This window comes from Uloborus diversus, chromosome 9 (assembly GCF_026930045.1).
Source record: "Uloborus diversus isolate 005 chromosome 9, Udiv.v.3.1, whole genome shotgun sequence".
NCBI lineage: Eukaryota > Metazoa > Arthropoda > Arachnida > Araneae > Uloboridae > Uloborus > Uloborus diversus.
In genome coordinates, this window is record NC_072739.1 from 54379495 (window position 1) to 54398556 (window position 19062).

Sequence of the window (19062 nt, forward strand, 5' to 3'; positions counted from 1 at the left end):
TATATCTTTTTTATATAAACTTCAGTATTATCGGTTAAACTGCAACCTTAGAAACTAATCCTTAATGTTAACATTTGAAACATAGTTTCTTGATTTCTTATTCAAAGCATTACAATATATTTTTGTCAACTTGATTCAATAAAGCTTTAAGTAAACGCTCTTACATACATTTTTCACCAAAAATGACATTATATTTTTATTCCTCGACCTAAAAAATATATAAAAAGATATATCACATCATAAAATCACTCCAAAACTAAATTTTCACCTTTCTGAGCGCTATCTTGGACGCCATCTTGAATTACTCAAATTGCTCAAATCTGGCAGAGTGGCATCAACCGGATATAAAATCTACACAACATAAGCATTCAAAAACAGTGAAAAATTTTATTCATACCTCAGAACAAGGTTACCCTATTTTTGTGCATTTGGCGCCCAGACTATAACAAAAGTCAGCCAATATAACATTTTTGGAGCTTTGATTTCGAAAACTTTCCTGAGAGAGCCTTGAAGATCTCCACCCTCAAACATTACCTGAAATCGTCTAAAACTGTTTTTCAAGGGATAATTTTGAAGATTACTGGGGGAGAACACCCTGTAGTCCCCTTTCTCAAAAATAGTCAAAGGTAATCAACAATTAGGTTTTTAGAAATTAAAGTGCAAAATTTGCGGGGGGAGGGAACCCGAACCACTCCTTTCATTATCAAAGATTGTCTCAAGCTGGGTTTTTTCAACTACAATTTCAAAGTTTTTCTCGAGGAAAAATTAACGAATTCCCCTACTTCTGCAGGAATATTTTACTTACGATTAGATTCAATGTTTCATAATTTAATTGCTAATGCTATTTTTATTTATATAATTTTTATGAAATAGTACGGGGGAAGGGCACCATCCTTAAAGTTCACAAGGGATACTAGAATCCATAGAAACGCCACTGAGCCCCTCAAATAATTTTCAAACGAACATCTTTATTTCTCTTTCATAAAAAGTATGCTATTCCTTGATACTTTTCACTAAATGTTAAAATGATATGAACTTATTCGTGTAAAAAGGAGTAAAACTGCATTTGATGGGCGTCGAAAGAGCTCCAATACAAATTTAAAACCTGACTTGATTTCACGAAACATAAGTTCTTCTTCTCTGCAGCACTGTTTCATGAAAACATTTATTTTTAAAAACTAATTTAACATAACTGAAATGCGTATACTTGAAAAAGAAATTATGAAGGCTGGGTGTGATGAAGAAGCTGGTTATGAGAAGCTTCCTTGCCAGTTAGCTTCGGGCCACCTCAGTCTCATTTCAGCCGCTTGCACATTACATCAAAGCATTATGATGCTCTCAACTTTTAATCTCATTGGGGGGTTTTTTACCTAATGGGGGTACTTCCGAACCTTTGGTGATCCGGACTTGCCCGCCCATGCCACAAAGACCTTCAATGAGCAAGCCCCCCTCTCAAAAAGGAGAAAAATACCCCTCAAAACCCCCTCCCCACCTAAAAATTGCAAGCATGACTTCCCCTCCCCCTACTAGATGGGCACGCCTGCTATAATCCCTAAAGAAGTGGCTTTGTAATAATTACAAAAATTTTCAAAAATTTAGTGAGGGATGGCATATTCTTCTATACCTTACAAATTGCTTTTGAAAAAAAAATTAATTAAAATATTTTATTTTCAGTTACAATTTTTGCTGTATAACCTTTAACTTCTCTAATTTGTAACTGAAAATGAATAATTACATCATAATACTTAAGGATCTATTAAACTTACATTACTTTCATTTTGAAGATATTTGGAAGCAGATTAATTAATTTCAAAACAGTACATTTCAAGGCATTTCCAATTTTTATTAGTTTAGTATATTGTAGTAGTGACAATCATAAAGAATGATTGAAATCACAAAAGATGATAGAACATCAAATAAATATTTATTTGAAAATTTGAATCAATACAATAGCAAGAATATTTTGATATTTATAACAGATAAAGTTGCATAAAAATGTGAGTTTCATATCAACTTAAATAAACAGTTTTAGTTTTATTTTCTCCACAACTGATTTGTAAACAACTATTGAATCCATATTTTGTGAACTGTTTTCCTCAACAATAAAGAACATTCTTAGCAATAAGTAAACTAACAAATATTTAGAAATTTATCCAATTACCTTCCCCTGACAGTTGCGAGTGAATCAATTTCATCAAAGAATATAACACATGGAGCTGCTGATCGTGCTCTTTTGAATAATTCAGAGACACATTGCTCAGATTCACCAACATACTTGCTAAAAAGCTGTGGACCCTTTGAAAAATAAAAAAATAAATTAAAAAAAACACTATTTTGAACATTTTCTTCAGGAATTAAGAATGAATCATACATAAATCATGCTATATGTCAATTAAAATTCAAGGTTTCCAACTACACTACAACTCTACGCGTGCAACGAAAATCCACAACTTCACTCATTAGATTAAACATTGAAATATTGCACAAACTGCAGTCATTTTGAAAAAGAGATTTGTGGTACCAATTTAGAGCATGAAAGCCTTAGTTTCATTACAAGCAAAGTATTTTTTGATAATCTGTGATACAATTAAAAATTTTATAATGTTATTTATATAATGTAGCTATATTTTATTTTTGAAATATGTACTTTATCATCCTTTATACCAGGAGTCAAAGAACTTTTCGTATTCAAGGCACACTTTGAAGAACTATGAGTTTCCCACGGCACTCTAGTCTATTTCTATTACACATATACAATAAACTCTTGATTATCCGTGGGCGGCTAATAGGCAGCCTTTCACTCTTTAAAAAAAGAGAAAATCAGTGGTGATTAACTGAAAGTAGATAAATGCACAAAATTTAGTGCAAAATGAATTTTTAAACATAGCCTATTTCTCTCTTCCTCCTTCCTTCTAATGATTCTAAACCTTCAGAGGTCGCCTAAATCTGACATGTTGAAGCCTGATTTTTAGATATGAACTAGTTTCCGCTTCAGATTTACACTACTCACTGATTTTTAGATTGACAGGTACTTGCTAACAGATACACTATCTAATCGCCGAAACAAGTGACCAGACTAGTCTTCAAAAACTTCTCATCTTCTTTATCTCTTAAGTGCAACCTGGTCAGTTTGTCAGTTTGCACGCTTTGCTCGCACAAGTGTGTAATCTGTTTGTAACAATGAGTGATCTGTTTTTAGTTTTTACGTGCATCATATACTGTTATCACTTTAGCTAGGCTTGCCAGATTTCTGAAATGTTCAATTGGGACACACTGGAATGCTCCCCCCCCCCTTGTCGCTAGTATTCAAAGGGGTAACACCCCTGGCTGAGCATTTTATAGGGCAGTTATTCTCAGTGCTATGAATAAAAGCCTACTAATTATGAACCTAAAACAGGGGTAATAAAAATGACATAAGCAGATAAAATTTGAACATTTCACTTCCAAGATGTAAATATTTACAATTTATTTCTGTTAGAAAAGGCACTTTGAATGAGGAATAAAAAGTTGCAAATAGACATACTTTTCATTTTAGGATTTTTTAGTCTTTTTTGGTTTTAATCTTGTTGTAAAAACCCTCACAAGCTAATCCAGGATTAATTTTACAAGTCAATGATACAAATGATAAAGTAATTATCCGAAAAATTCATTCACAGTTAACTATTTTTGGTCATTTGTAATCAAATTTGGCACGTAGAGTAAACCGGCCGGGACAGTCCCGGTCAAACTGGGACATCTGGCAAGCCTAACTTTAGTGAGTGTTATTGTTCTTTTAGAGACATTGCATACACCAGTCATATTTTTTTAATGCTGCATCTATTCTCAGTGTCCATTTTTATGTACAATACAATCATTTTTAAGCGAAAGACAATTTTTATCTTCATTACCCTTCGTTTTAAACCTTTTTTTTTTGGATTATCCATAGTTTTCATTATCCGCGATACCTGTGCCACCCAATTCAACGGATAATTGGGAGTGTACTATATACGTTGATAGGCTGGAGGCTTTGTAGCACTCCTGGCCGCCACTTGACACTGCTTCTAAATTATTCATGTATTTTTATTTTGGAATTTTTTAAAATTGTCATTTAGTTTTTTTCAATCTTTTGAGTTGTTTCTCAAACACCTCTGAAACTCAGCCAATTTGCACTTACTTTACTGCTTTTTTACTGAATAATCTAATTAAATAAAAAATGTTTAGAAAAACTTTGAAAAGCTTTTCCATCATTGATAAATTTAACTAAAAAATTATTGAATAAAAGACAAATGGAAATTATAGAAACATGGAGACAGATAAAAAACAGGATGGGCCTGCATCTATGTCAAAGTTTTAAACAAGAATCTTATTTACTCTTTTCATAAAATTTCTAAACATAAGGCAACTAAATTTCTAAATAAACATAGGGAGTGTGCTCTAGGTGATTTTACTTGAATTTTCTATTAACATAAGTTCAAAATGTGTGAATTCAATGTAGCATGTTTAACATAAATAACCATACATAATAATATCTACATAATTGAACAAAATGAAATGAAATTTAGACGTTTTAACATCAAAACTATTCAACATTCTAAAACAACAATTTCATAACAATGAATTATAAGATTAAGCTTAACCATATAATAGCCAAGGATAGTTACTAAAACAGGAAAATATTTACTTTTATAGAAATGAAATTCAGATGACTTTCGCTAACTAAAGCTTTTGCAATCATCGTTTTAGAACATCCAGGAGGACCATACAGCAAAACACCTTTTGATGGTGTTATATGAAACTTCTTAAACTGTTCCGCATGTTTTAGAGGCCAATCAACCATTTCAATAATAGTATTTTTCACATTATGCATGCCCCCAATATCACTCCATTTCACCTAAAATTATTCAATATTAAGTAAACAGATTCAGTTCAAACTAAAATACAGTATAAATCAATATGTATCAAAAATCAATATATATGCACAACATGCATAAAAAAAACATTTTAACTTAGTGTTTATAAAAAAGATCTGGTTATAATATTATTTTGGCAGTCATTAATTATTTTTCTCTGTAGTTCTTTGTGGGGTATTAATGCTTCCATGCTCGCTCGCGTCATTTTCATGACGGGATCTTTCTTCCCTAACAAATTGGAAAAATTATTTTCCATTGTCAAGAGATGTCTCAAAATGTTCAGTAAGAAAGCTTTTGATTGTGAGTCATTAAAGTCAGAATCCTTGATGACTTCATTCTCCTTTATCACTTCTAAGAGCTCTTCTTCCAGTGAGCTCTAAATTGTATGATTTTAATAACTTTACTTCTAGAAAGAGCAGCTCTGGAACCAATCGCAAAAAATGTCCCCAGTGACCCCAAGCTTGCTAATTAGCACTTCAAAATGCAGTTTATTACGTATTATCTGCAATCTTAGAAGTTTGGATTTTGAAAGAATGGAAAATTTTGTCGATTTGCAATGCCTCATCAGCGTAAAATCGAAACTCGTCCGCCTAGAATAAAATAAAGAAGTCAAATCTTAAACTGCCTAAAATAAACCTGCATAAAACAAGGGTCTACTGTACTTAAGATTCTATCAAATTTCAATAAAGGAAGCAATAATCACACTACATAATGTAAATATTTTTTTGAAATCTTAATATATATAAAAATCTTCTGTGCGGACTTTTAAACGGCTGGACCGATTTTGATCAAATTTTTTGTGTGCAATTAAGTTGTGGCAAGTATGGTTTCAAAGCTCAATGGATCAAATCGGAAATGTTTTTGTAAAAGAATTTATTTATTTAATCAGTAGATGGTTATATCTCCCAAATGATTAATATTTATTTTAACCTATTGTTGAGCGAGAACTGAAATAAATATTTAACCCATTGCCAAAGGACAATAAGAAAGCCAGCTCTGCTTTTTGTAATGAAATTTCCTACTATGATATGTCAATTGAGAATAGATAAAACGTAGAGAGAGAGAGTGAAGCCTTCATTTCATGAAAGCAATGATTTTAGGTCCCATGATATATTTTAAAGTAAAGTATTGGAAGGTTCACGCAAAACATGTGTTCTGTCATTGTAGTTGAACCATGTGACCGGATCGGAGCATTTAGATTTTCCTAACCAAATGATCAGAAAGTACCGTACCTAGCAACATTTGTATCTCGGCTCAAATCCATCTGAGTTTTGCACCAATGTCAAGAATACTTTAATGATTATCAAAGTAATCAGTGCATTATTAAAAGAAAAGTTGACGGAAATTAAAGACAAAACAAATTTCATTTTCGTCCAGATAAATTACAACAGGGTAGTTCTGTACACAAAAGATCAGTGCAGTGGAAGATCTTTATCTTTGGTGGAAAGAACAAATTAGGCAATATATGAAGTTTAAAAAGTTTTCGTTCAAAAGATCGGACTGCTAATCAGTCGCAGTTGGCTTTGTTCACTGATCAGCTGGATTGCAGTGACTTGGTGACTTTGGTCATAAACAATAGAATTGCATGACCATTTGTTTACATTTTAAAGCTACTGTTAATGTAATTTATTGTATTTTTTGTTTATTTGGCAAAATATTTCGAATTTCAAAGAATTGTTTTTCATTTTTAAAGAGTTTTTACTCATTTTAGTAGAAGAGTGTTTATTTTACATCGAGAGGGGTGGGGGGTGGGAGGGATGAGTGATTTTCGCTAATTCAGAGAACTGTTTTAACCTTTATCATTTTTTTAAACAATATCCTTTCAATGTTTTATTCTTTTTCATATGGGGGATGTTGCAGCGGGATTTCTGTTTGTTTTTGATGGGTAGTTAGTTTTTTACACTTAATATCTGGGGACACTTTTTATCTTTTGAGTATAGCTGAAGGCTGGGCTCGAGATATACGGTCACCCGGTCGCCATTGGCGACCAAAGATTTTTAACTGGCGACCATGTTTTCAGCTTTTCAGTTTTTTTTTCATGCTGTTTTTTTTCCGATCTGGTTTATGAACAGCAACCACCACGAGAGCGACATGGCATCCGCAGAATATTAAGGTCGCATTTTCCTATGCTCCAGCAGCAAAAAAGCTAAACATGGAGAGCTCTTTCTTCCTTCTCCCCAAGAGAACAGACATCTCACGTGACTAGCGCAGGGAGTAGGAGGGGGAGGGGGGAAGCGCCATCTAGGGAGTTATGCATAAAATCGTTGTTGGATATAGTATTCAAGGAAATCTAACTGCAAACTGTTAATGCCACCACCTGTTGTTGTTATTGAATCGAGCGTGCGTGTGCTTCTTTGCATACAGTTGTTTCATCACGCTGTTCGTGAAGATTATTTTATCACCTAAGTGACGGATTTTAGTTAGACATTGATGGAGCAAAACAGTATCTTATCATTTTTCCAACCACAAACAGCGCCTGAAACATCTTAAACTGCTACTGGAATACACCAAACTGAAAGCCAGGAAGAAATTAATAAAACAAAACCAAGAAATCCAGTGTTAACACGTCAAAATGCAAGTTGTAAGATGAATGGGAAACAAAATTTCAAGATATGTGGTGCACTGAATTTCCCTGGCTGATGAATGAAAACAATATGGCTTTGTGTAAGGTATGTGCAAAATATCCAGGAATTTCTGATAAAAACTCGCAAATAGTTAAAGGTGTAGGACCTTTTAAAATAGAAACTTTTAAGATACACGATAAATCAAAAACACACACTAACTGTGTAGATCGCGATGCAGCTGTAAATAAGCCGGAGTGCAGACCGCTAGAAGTGTGTCATACAAGAATGGATGATGCTATGTTTAGCCATTTAAATAAATTATTCAATACCCTGCCATATTACATTGCAAAACATACCAAACCATTTACAGATTTCCAAAATTTGATATGGCTTCTGAATAAATTTGATATAAACGTTTGTTCAGAGCAGTATCAAAATGATAAAAAGTGCAAGGAATTTATTTCCTATATTGCAGAAGACATTAGGCTAGAATAGGGAAGTATTCGATTTTCTAATTTTATTTTTATTTGATAGAGTAACATACATGAACATCATCTGCGGAAAAAATTTTACGATACGACTAATACTTTTTTTTTAAATAATTTTTTAAAGTTCACGCGTGAGTGACGTCATTTGCTTGTAAGTCCTTTGACTGACGTCACTGCCGCGCTGCGAGGCGGCGGGATTGGCTAGGACAAAGAAGTGCTTGGCGATTTTTTGGGGGAAGGCGCGGGAAAACAAGAGCCTTCTAACTGCAGCGCGCATAAAAGGCTAGTGAAAATCCTTTGCTGTCTGTAGGGTTTAATGCATTCTGCGATTGTTTTTAATTTGATTTTCTTTGTCATGACTAGTAGAATCAATTACAAGTATTGCTTCGTTCCTGGATGCGTATCTACATCTAAAAAAACTCCTCACAAGCGATTTGTTATTGTTCCGTCCCAGCAGGATCTTCGAAAGAAGCGTTTTCAAGTGTGTTTATTAATTAAAATTTGAAAATGAAAATTTGCACTTCATTTTAATTAAAAACTATGTCAAGTGAGAAATACAATTTGAAATATATGTTCACAACTGTTCATAAATAAATGTTTAATAAGCATATGAGATATTTTTTAAAAAAATGCAAGTAAACAAAGGAATTTAAACCCTGCACAATAAACTTAAATAGAAAGTAATAGATGCATTACTATTTCCATTTTAATAACAATGCAAAAACTATTAATACTTTCTTTTTAAAATTCAAACTAGCTTCAAATTTTAACTATTGCAAATTGATAATTAAAAAATACATTTTCAGTTTATCACCAGAAGCGTTTCTATATATACAAGACCTTTCTCACCTGCAAAAAGGTACTTATTTTATGAAATGAACACCATTTTCAAATTTATTATTTTTATCAAAAGAGCAAAAAAATATATTTTTCCTTTTTTTGCTAAGTTGCACAAAAACTCAAGGATAATTAACATGTATTAGTGGATTTAAAACAATTTTCCACAAAAAAAAGCAGATCAACTTTTATTGCCAACAAAGCGAAAAATTTTCATGCAAAAACTGCTCTAAAACTTAGTACTGGAATCACTTGCAGTAGGGTTGTTACAAAATGCGCGCCTCATTAAAGTAAGAACTGGAATAGCGCTCTTACATTGTAATTTATATATTCAGATAAAAAAACCATCGACACACAAATGGAAATGATCAATCTTGATAAGGGAAACTAATGCGAATAATATGAACTGCAAACATAGACGGATATGTACGTACAATTTTAAAGAATAACAATGGTGAAACTTTGTTGTCTCACTCCCCATACTTCTAGGACATTAAATCTCTCGTCCTTTCGAAAAAAGTCAAACACCATGAATGACTTTACTTGAGGAAGGTTATTGGATTGACCTTTCGTGAATCCTAGCCCCATGATGGAAAAAATGCTGGTTAAATGCTTTAAAAAGGCTGAAAAAGACAGTGCTATTCACCTCCTGGTAGGCGCAACACGGCATGGAAATGGAGCTCTGATCGGAACAGGGAAAATGACGTCAGCTGCTGACGTTTTAGGCCACACCTCTTTTTTGCGCATCGCTCTTTAAAAAATTCATAAAAAATCAATCGTTGGTTTTAAAAATCCGGCCATGGTGAATTTTTGTGTTTTGTAAGCCTGTCAACATTGTGCAATAAATAAAATTGGAATATTTGATAGGTTGATACTTCCCTATTAATTGAGGAAATCAAGAAATGCAAACATGTGACACTGCTCATTGACTCATCAACAGATAAGTCCACTGTTGAAGAACTGATGATATATATCAGATACATAAAAGAAAACAAAGTGAAAGAGGATTTCCTTTCTCTTGTACCATTACAGTCCTCTTGTGATGAAGGCTATTATATGGCGATAGATGCAGAAATGAAAGATTTAGGAATTGATTGGCTTAAAGAGCAGTGGATAGTTGGACTCGGAACAGATGGTGCAGGGAATATGATTGGAAAAGATAATGGGCTTGCTGCAAAAGTGAAGAAGAACCTTTGTGATATCATCTCTCAACACTGCAGTGCCCATAAGTTGAACTTAAGTGTTCTAAGTTCCATAAAACATGTGAAATACGTGGAAGAAAAGGATACAGTACTTAAAAGCTTGAATAAATTTTATGGAAACTCGCCCAAGCGAATGAGACAATTGAGTGCTGTTGCAGAAATATTACAGTCCAAGCTGTTGAAATTCCAATATTTACATAAAGTTCGATGGGTTGCCAGTAAAATTGGAGCTCTAACTGCAGTAGCAAACAGCTTTAGTGCAACTGTAATGCATTTAGAGAGTGTAACACAGAAGAAAGGAAATGATGCATCTGTAGCAAAGAAATACAGTAGAAGACCATTATAACGCACACCTTGGGACCAGAGCGTTTGCATTATACAGGTTTTTGCGTTATATAGATCATTTCACAAATTTTGAAACTAATATTCAGAATATACCTATATATTAGCTCTTCAGAATGAGTTTTATCTGCAATGAGTATTAAAGCACCAATATTACAATTAGTTATTCACAAATAAATATGTTTCACACTCAAAATCCTGCACTTCTGCTAGTTTAATGGTTTCCATAACAGCTGCATTTTCAAAAACCATCTGGTATTTACTGTTTACTATGAGTACTAATTTTCAACTTACAGCTTTGAAGTAAGATGGAAAGATGAAAAACTTTCAAAATTTAATTTGCTAAACAATTTTTATGTTTGTAAAGCAAAACAGAAGGATTTTTTAAACTTCAAAACCTTAGTTTAAAACTTAGGCATTCAACTAAGTAATGTTGATACCACAATATTTGAGTCTGATAGGAAGAAAATAATCAGTGGTGGAATAGTTTATCTGTAGGAACGAATGGAAAGGTGATGATACTGAACTGAAAAAAGCTACCTCAGTGTTTGACACCTTTACTTGGCAGAAAGAAAATTTAGAAAATTTCGGGAAAACAGAAATTACAGCTCTTGCCAAGCACTTCCAAAAACATTTTTTCTCCCACAATCGAATTCCATATGAAAAAAAATCTGAATTCATTATTAAAAGAATGGTATGAATTTAAAGTGTTGGGACAAGGATTAAAAATAGAAGAGTTGCTACAAAATATACTTGTGAATTTCAAACGATTTCCTCATCTTAGCCACTTGTTTGAAATCAATGCTGTTCTACCAACTTTAACATCATCTTGTGAATGTGGTTTTAGTCACAAGAACTTAATTAAAACAGATATGCGGTCTTCAATGGAAGCATCAACACTGCAGGACCTTCTGATGGTTCACATGAATGGTCCTTCAATTCAAGACTTTAACCCGCAAAGAGCTATGGACAAATGGTTTTTCAAATCTACAAAATCAAGACATACACAAGGACATGTGACAAAAAAGCAGCAAACAAACCAATGACTGGAGGAAGAATGTGTATGATTTTCATGTATTTTTTTAAAGTAACAAAAATGTAGCTTAAAAATTGAAAACTTTGAAAGTGGGGAAAGAGGGGGGAGATATTTTCGCTGGCTATCAGAATTATCTGCTGGCTGCTAGTTTTTTTCAAAAACCTCGAGCCCTGGCTGAAGGAACAAACCATCAAGTACGGGAGAAAAAATAGTTAATAAAACAACTGCTCAGTGTGGATTAGATAAATCAAGTTGTAATAAATATACACACTCTGACACCAAGCAGCTTAAAGCATTTCCTTTTTACTTATTTTTTTCAACAAAACGGCTCAAACACTTGGTAGTTTATTGAAATTTTTCAACTTTATAATTTACAAAGTTTGAACAGAACAACGTCTGTCGGGTCCTCTAATTGATTAATATATTTCTTAATATATTTTTGTTATAACTGATCAAAGATACAAAAGAACATTTTTTGAAGAACAATTAAGTATTTGTGAAAATCATTCCATGGGATTATGTTTTTATTTATAAATATTATAGACTTGAACCATTAATTTTTTTAGCAGTAAGTTACCGCCCCTAAGCCAGGGCTAACGCAGAACTATATGCAATACACCAGACAGGATGTGATAATCGGGCTGTCTGGTGTATTGAATGTATTAATTTTATTGTTGGTTTTACCGGATTCAATGACGCAAGAATCTAAATCAGCTATAATACATTTTGCAAACTTCAGGAAATCAATAAATATGTAATAACATTCAGTAGGGCCTCTATTAATTGAGTCTATAATGAAGTCTATTTTTTGCGTGATAGGGCAGCTATTGACAGAAAATTGGAACTTTCACAAAGAAAGGTAAGTAACAGATTTTTTTTAATGAAAATATAATAAATTGATGAATTTTCAATTTAAAAATTAAAATACTTTCTGGATTTTTTTTTAAATGCATCTTTCAATATTTAACTTAGCATTGTACAAATAATCAATTGACTTTTAAAACTATAAGTTACTTTACGATTTTAGCTTTTTAACCATAAAACAAAACTTTAAGTCCATTTTCATACTTTAAACATATTATATTGCATTTTTAATTAATACATTTAAAAAATTTGCGATCTGTACAAATTTTCATACAAAAATCTATTAAACAAGATTTTAGACATCCGCGGCACTAGCAATACCAGTTAACTCATATAATCAAGGTTCTACACTATTATATTTCAATATTTCATTAATGTTTAAAAAATATGTAGCAACAGCGAAATTATTCAAATAACCAAGGAAATAAATATGAATAAAAACAAAAAATTAATTTTGTTCTTTTAAATCACAAAGCATAAGAAAAACGTGCTGATTGTGTGAAAGAGTCATTTTTTTGTACCAATTGAGAAAATCTACAAAATCAAAATAGTTAAAACTAGCAAAAATACCCGGCGTTGCCTGGGTCAGTAATAATTATTAGAAAAAGTCGTTACTTGCTTTTGTTTTCTGTTTTAAGTAAAAGAATTTAAAACACATCTTTTTGACGTGATTAAAAATCGAGTTTCTTCCTTACCCATAAAACTAAAATAGCAATAAGTATAAAGAACAAAGTAGTATTGATTTAGAAACGAAAGCACTATATTTAAGCATATACAAATTTAAAAAACATGAAATTAATCTTCTCATGTTTAAAAAGATTAATCTGTTGATACTTTTTTTTTAACATGGAGTCTAAAACCTTCTCTGTATGGCTAATGAAGTACGAAGTGATTAAAAAAAAAGTAGCTGCTCTTGTAATCCCCTTATACTTGCTTTAGTTATTTCGGGAAATTTCAATCATTGTGGCTCTAGGTGCGATTTTACCGAATTTGCGAAAGTCGTTTCGGGGTACCTTCGATGATGCTCCCCCATTCTTTCCTTACTTTGTAAAACGATATGATATTAATTTTCGTTACAGAGATATCGTCGCCAGATGCTGAGATATTTTTGGTCACCATAAAATGGCGCTAAACAGTTTCATCCGAAATGTTACCAAAATAAGCAATACAATTTGGTGATTGTTTGAAATTGTGCAAAAAGGAAAATTAATGAAAGTTTTTGTGCTGTTTATGGATTTGCCTAATTTAGTTGCTGGATTATTTAACACAGTAAAAAAAGTCTTTTGAAAATTCTTTGATTGGCGATATTTTGTTTACATGGTGAAAGCTGAGAAGCATTATGACGTAGTCTTCGGCTTCAAAAACAGCGACGTTGAAAAAAGTGCCAAATGCATCAGCTACGGAAATCTTTCTGCAAAAATTTTGGCGATCTGCTGGTTGTTTGGATAATGAGAAAGTGTTCAATCAGCATAAATAATAATAAAATAAAAACCATTAATTACATTAAAGTTCCGTTTAAATGGAAAATCATCAGCCAAATCATGTATTATTTGCCAATCTTGTGCAAAAATCTTACTTCAAGATTTGACTTGAGAAAAGCCTTGAACAATCACGAAAAGCAAAGAAAGTCAACAATACAACAATTGTCGCTATCGACAGGGAGTTGAGATGATACACTAAATACTGTATTGAGTTGAGGAAAGCCTTCGAACATGGATCTAAAAAGCTCATAACTCGTTTTTCATTCTACTTAGAAATTTTGAACAGGTGCCATCTTCAGCAGAAAAATCAGAGCTTTCGATGGACATATAATGTAAATATGTGCAAGCATTTTTTCATCCCAATATTAGAGAATTTATACAAAAATTGTGTTTTATTGCCCCCTAAGGGGGTTTTGCCCCCCATAACGGGACGAAAACTACCCTATGTGTTATTCTGATGCATAAGCTATATTATTGTAAAGTTTCATCAAAATCCGTTCAGTAGTTTTTGCGTGAAAGAGTAACAAACATCCATACATCCATCCATACATCCATACAGACAAACTTTCGCATATATAATATTAGTAAGATTAGTTTTAAAAAAAGCTTTGCATTTGAGTATTCAGTGCTAAAAAAATAAATAAATAAATAAAAATAATAATAAATTAAAAAAAATTTTTTTTTGAAAACTTTCAAATTAAATTAAAACATGTGCAAAATTAATGTTCAAAGCTTACTTTTAACCAGTGTATCTTCAAAGCTCATATTTTTGTTCATTCAATTACAGTGAAACCTCTCCTAACGGACACCCCTCCTATGCGGACAATTTTTAATTCCCTGATTCCAAAGTAAATAACATTATTAAACTCCTGTCCTGCGGAAACCCCACTATTGTGGATTTTAAAATATTGTCCCGTTAGTGTCCGCATTAGAGGGGTTTTACTGTACTTACATTTAAATAAAATGTCATCGTTATAGTTTAATGATGCATTTTTTGTAGGATGTCAACACTAGTATTTATTGCAATTATAAATTATAATTTAACTGAAGAATGGGAAAACATTGGTTGTTATTGTGTTGCATTTTCATGTTAAAGATGTAATGCTATTCCAAAATTCACCTTTGTATGACTCAATATGACAACATATCAACTTAGCAAAACTATTCAAAACTGTACAGCTAACTCAAGCTAGATTGAACTACAGTCAAACCTTGATATCTTGAACCTTCTTATGTTTGAACCTTGATATCTTGAAAAAAAATTTCCCCTGCATTTTGCATAAAACTCTTAAGTATTTTCTATAGTTACATCGAAATTAATTTTTTTGAAACCCTCGCTATGTTGAAATTTTTGCCACAGAAGCAAGGTTTAATTGATGATTTTCCCTTGGAAAATTTTGTAGCAGAACCAGTTATGGAGACATCTGCATGTAGCCCTTCACCCTTTTTCCTGGAAAATATGAGAATAGAGGATCAGGGTAAGAGAATAGGGGAGCGTTAGTATGAGGGGGGTGCTGACATCTTTTGTCTGTTTTCTCTAAAGGTTAGATTCTTTCTCTTTTTTTCTGGTTTGGAACATGTGTTCACTTTGACAACAGGGGGTCGAATTTTTGTAGTTGACCAGTTTTCCAGCGAAAATGCGTTTTTCTTCAGTCGGATTTTTAATTCCTGCAAAATGGCTGGCGAAATTGCTGCTAATTTTAAAATCCCTACCAGTACTTTCAACAATAATAAAAAAACCGCCAAGCTACCGAAAAAAACTATGATCAAGGAAATTGTAAAAAAATGAAAATTTGAAAATCTGCTTATCTTGAAGGTGAGGAATGTGTGTGAAAATGGTTTATTCAATGCCGTGATCAGAACATTCCTGTGAGTGGACTCATGTTGCAGCAGAAAGCAGAAGATTTTGCAACAGAACTGGGTGAGAATTTAAGAAAATGAATTTAAAGCAGGTTGTTGGAAAACTTTAAAAAGAGACACAACATCGTTTTTTGGAAACTTTGAGGTGCAAGTGCTTCCGTCAATCCACAAACTGTGAAAAGTGGCTCGCAGAACTGCCTTTTCTTCTAAAAGACTACAAATCAGATGATGTGTATAATGCTGATAAAACTGGATTGTTCTTTCAGTGCTTGCCCAACAAAACCGCTGTATTCAATGGAGAAGAAAGCAGAGGTGACAAGCAAAGTAAGCTTTGTGTTAGTGTGCTCCTGGCTGCAAATCAAAGTAGAAAAGAAAAGCTCCCCCCCCCCCCCCCCACCCTATAATAGGACGTTTGAAAAAGCTCAGGTGCTTTGCGAAGGTGAAGTTTTTTACAATGAGCCATAAAGCTAATGCAAAAGCTGGGATGACCAACGAAATTTTCTCTGACTGGGTGAAGGAGATTGATAAAAAAATGTCAAAAGAAAAAAAAGACACATTCTCCTTTTCATCGAAAATTGCAATGCTCACGTTAATCCTCCAGCTATGAAAAATACTACTGTGAAGTTTTTGCCCTCAAATTCAACTTTGAAATTGCAGCCACTCGACCAGGGAATTATCCGTAGATTCAAAGTTGGTCATAGAGTGCAACTAGAGAGAAGTCTTCTGAATAGTGTTGCTGAAGATAAAGCTTGCAATTTTTCAATTAACATTTTGCAAGCTATGCACATGGCTAATTTTGCAAGGAGAAATGTTACAGAGACGACCATAAGAAAGATTTACCGCTAGTGAAAAGGAGGATATGAATTCCGCCAATTACACAATTGAAGAGGAAAATTTAAATCCAGATCAATGGGCATCAATACAAAAGCAATACGAGACTAACCTTTCATTCAAACGTTTGTTGAACGTAGACAATGAACTTCAAACGTGTGGCACATTGACCGATCAAGAAATTATTTCAAGTTTAACTGCAGTGGTTTCTGATGAAGAAAGCAAAGGAATTGAGCAACCACAAGAGCTTGAAAAGTCTCTATAAAAGAAGCTGAGAAGTTGAAAAAGAAAATATTGGAGCAGAATCATTTGGTGCAATTGATGCCTTAGAAAAAACTGTGCAAATACAAAAGAACTGTGTCAGAAGGCAGACTTCAACTAAGGACTTTTTCTCCTAATATAATTTGTTTTTTTTTTCTTTCCCTGTAAATTAGATAACTTGCTACTGTCGTCACATCAAAACAGGTATGTAAATATATTTAAAACTTAGTAAACTGCTAAAAGGAATTGTTAGTTTTTGTCCTTTATGCAATGTGATGCATCTACATGTCATTGTGAGAGTTACTTGGTTTTTTTTTTTTTTTCAAAACCTTGATAACTTTAAACCTCTGTATCTCGATTTTTTTTTCCCTTCAAGAGAGATTTAAGATGTCAAGGTTGTACTGTATTTCAATGCCTATAATGCTTTAATACTGATGCATATTTAAAAAATATATATATTTGTAACATATTTCATACTATGCTGATACTCGGAATAGTATTGAGGGTTAATAAAAAATCATGCATACCAACTAAAAACGAATACATAATCAAGAAAAAGGTTTGAATTAAATGTGAATGTGTTTTTAAATGATTAAAATAAAAAGTGGGAGAGAGAGGAAGGGTAGGGTGGGAAAAAATTATTTTCTTACATTTGGAACTTCAATTTTAAATTCAACCATAGAACTTGGATTTTCATTTTTCAAGCTTTCTTTAAAATCCATCCGAGTAAGTGAAGGTTCATCAGACATCGCTTGACCTTCCTTCAAGAGAGAACGTTGTCCTGCTAATGAAAAAAAAATCCAACTTTCAGACAAAATTGTATTAAACCTTAGCAATTGTCCTACTTGATTATTAAGGAACCATTCTGAAGCACACGAAATTAATGTAGCTCAAGCAGATAGTTCACTTGATTTATACTGATTTTGCGAGAATAAAAAAAAAGAACTTCTGTACAAAATACCTATATACATCCCCCCCCCCCATTTTACTTATCCACCCTTGTTACAAAAAATAGGCAATATGGACAAATTCATAATTTTTCAGCATTTTGTATCAAACAAGTTACACTGTATTTCTTTATTGTTGTTAAGTTCTTATACTTTGGATTGAAAACTTTTGATTTGTTATAAAAAGTGAATGAAATGACATATTGTCTGGATAGTCCTATGAGCGGAATTCATATTTGTAAGAAAATCCAAATTATATAATTGAATTTAGTTCTTTTCAATACTCAATTATAGAAGTCTGCCAGGGGTATAGCGATACCTCTGTTAGCTCCAAGAGGGAGAAGAAAAGGAAGAAAAAACAAAATAGGAAGATACGGGGTATGGGAGGGAAAGGGTCCACCTCCGAGTGGCACCTAAAATAAATTTATGAGTTTATAAAAACTATAAATACTTTTTTTCCGAAAATTTTCCCTGATGCATCTAAAATCCCTTATCAATCAAATTTAATGAAAATGGAGCATCCTCCTCCTCCCTGCAGAACTCTGTTGAGTTATGACGATGAATGCGTCATCTGAAAATTGCATGAACTTCATGTTTACGTAAAACATTAAAATATCTTTTTATGTGCGTGAGTGTTGAGGGGGGGGGGATGATGTGATATAAGTAATTGCATCTGGCAACATCTCATTGAGAAACTTATCAAGGATTCAGGGTTAGACAATATAGTGGGAGCTTGTTTAGGTTTTGATTTGAGTCAGCTGTCTGTATCGTGCTTGTGTTTATTTTATACAATAAACAGGTTTAAAGTGCTTGCGATTATTATTATATTGTGGCGGTCTTTAATTAAGTTATACTGTATCAAATATCAGAAGCGCCAGAACAATTTTTTTTCGCCATTACGACTGACAGAACTGGATAGATGTCTATTGCTATGCCCACTAGTACTACCTTAATTAGGCTTTAGTCAGAGCTCGCACCAGCCTAAAGTCTAATCCGTTAATATTGGAACTTTTCAGTATTGTACAATTATTGCAATTACTGTAGCTTTATTGAAGGAAGTCTGAAAAGATATGCAGTTTTTGAAGACTTGATGAAAAGCACAAATTCAAAGTTAAGAACTTTGCAGTTGCTCTCTGATACAAGATGGGCTTGTCGGTCAGAAGCAGTCTCTGCAGTTGAACTGCAGTTTGAGGCATTGTTAAGGCAATTGAAGAAATCATTGACAATACATCTGATATGAAAACGAGGGCGACAGGAAATCTACATTTAAAAAAATGGCAATTTCATTGCCAGTTTGCATATTGTCATGTATACAATCGAAATTGTAAGTTTTTGTCTTCAAGCTATGTGAAAGAAAGTTCTTCTGTGCATGTTGTTGTGAACGTTAATGGAGATTGGAGATGTAACACTTTATGCATGCCGGCGATTAGTGATGTTTAAAGATGCCTTTTAATAAATCT

At 32.9% G+C, this 19062-nt stretch overlaps 1 protein-coding gene across 1 annotated transcript in view; it reads right to left on the reverse strand.

Moving 5' to 3' along the window:
• The window catches only part of LOC129230222 (ribosome biogenesis protein SPATA5-like), a 172994-nt gene that overhangs the window by 120615 nt on the left and 33317 nt on the right, over positions 1 to 19062 (reverse strand). Inside the window, exons 4-6 of the mRNA XM_054864624.1 lie at positions 17306 to 17436; positions 4661 to 4870; positions 2162 to 2295 (exon numbers count right to left, since the gene is read on the reverse strand). Coding sequence (XP_054720599.1) covers positions 2162 to 2295; positions 4661 to 4870; positions 17306 to 17436 — 475 coding nt within the window. The remainder of the gene's footprint in view (positions 1 to 2161; positions 2296 to 4660; positions 4871 to 17305; positions 17437 to 19062) is intronic.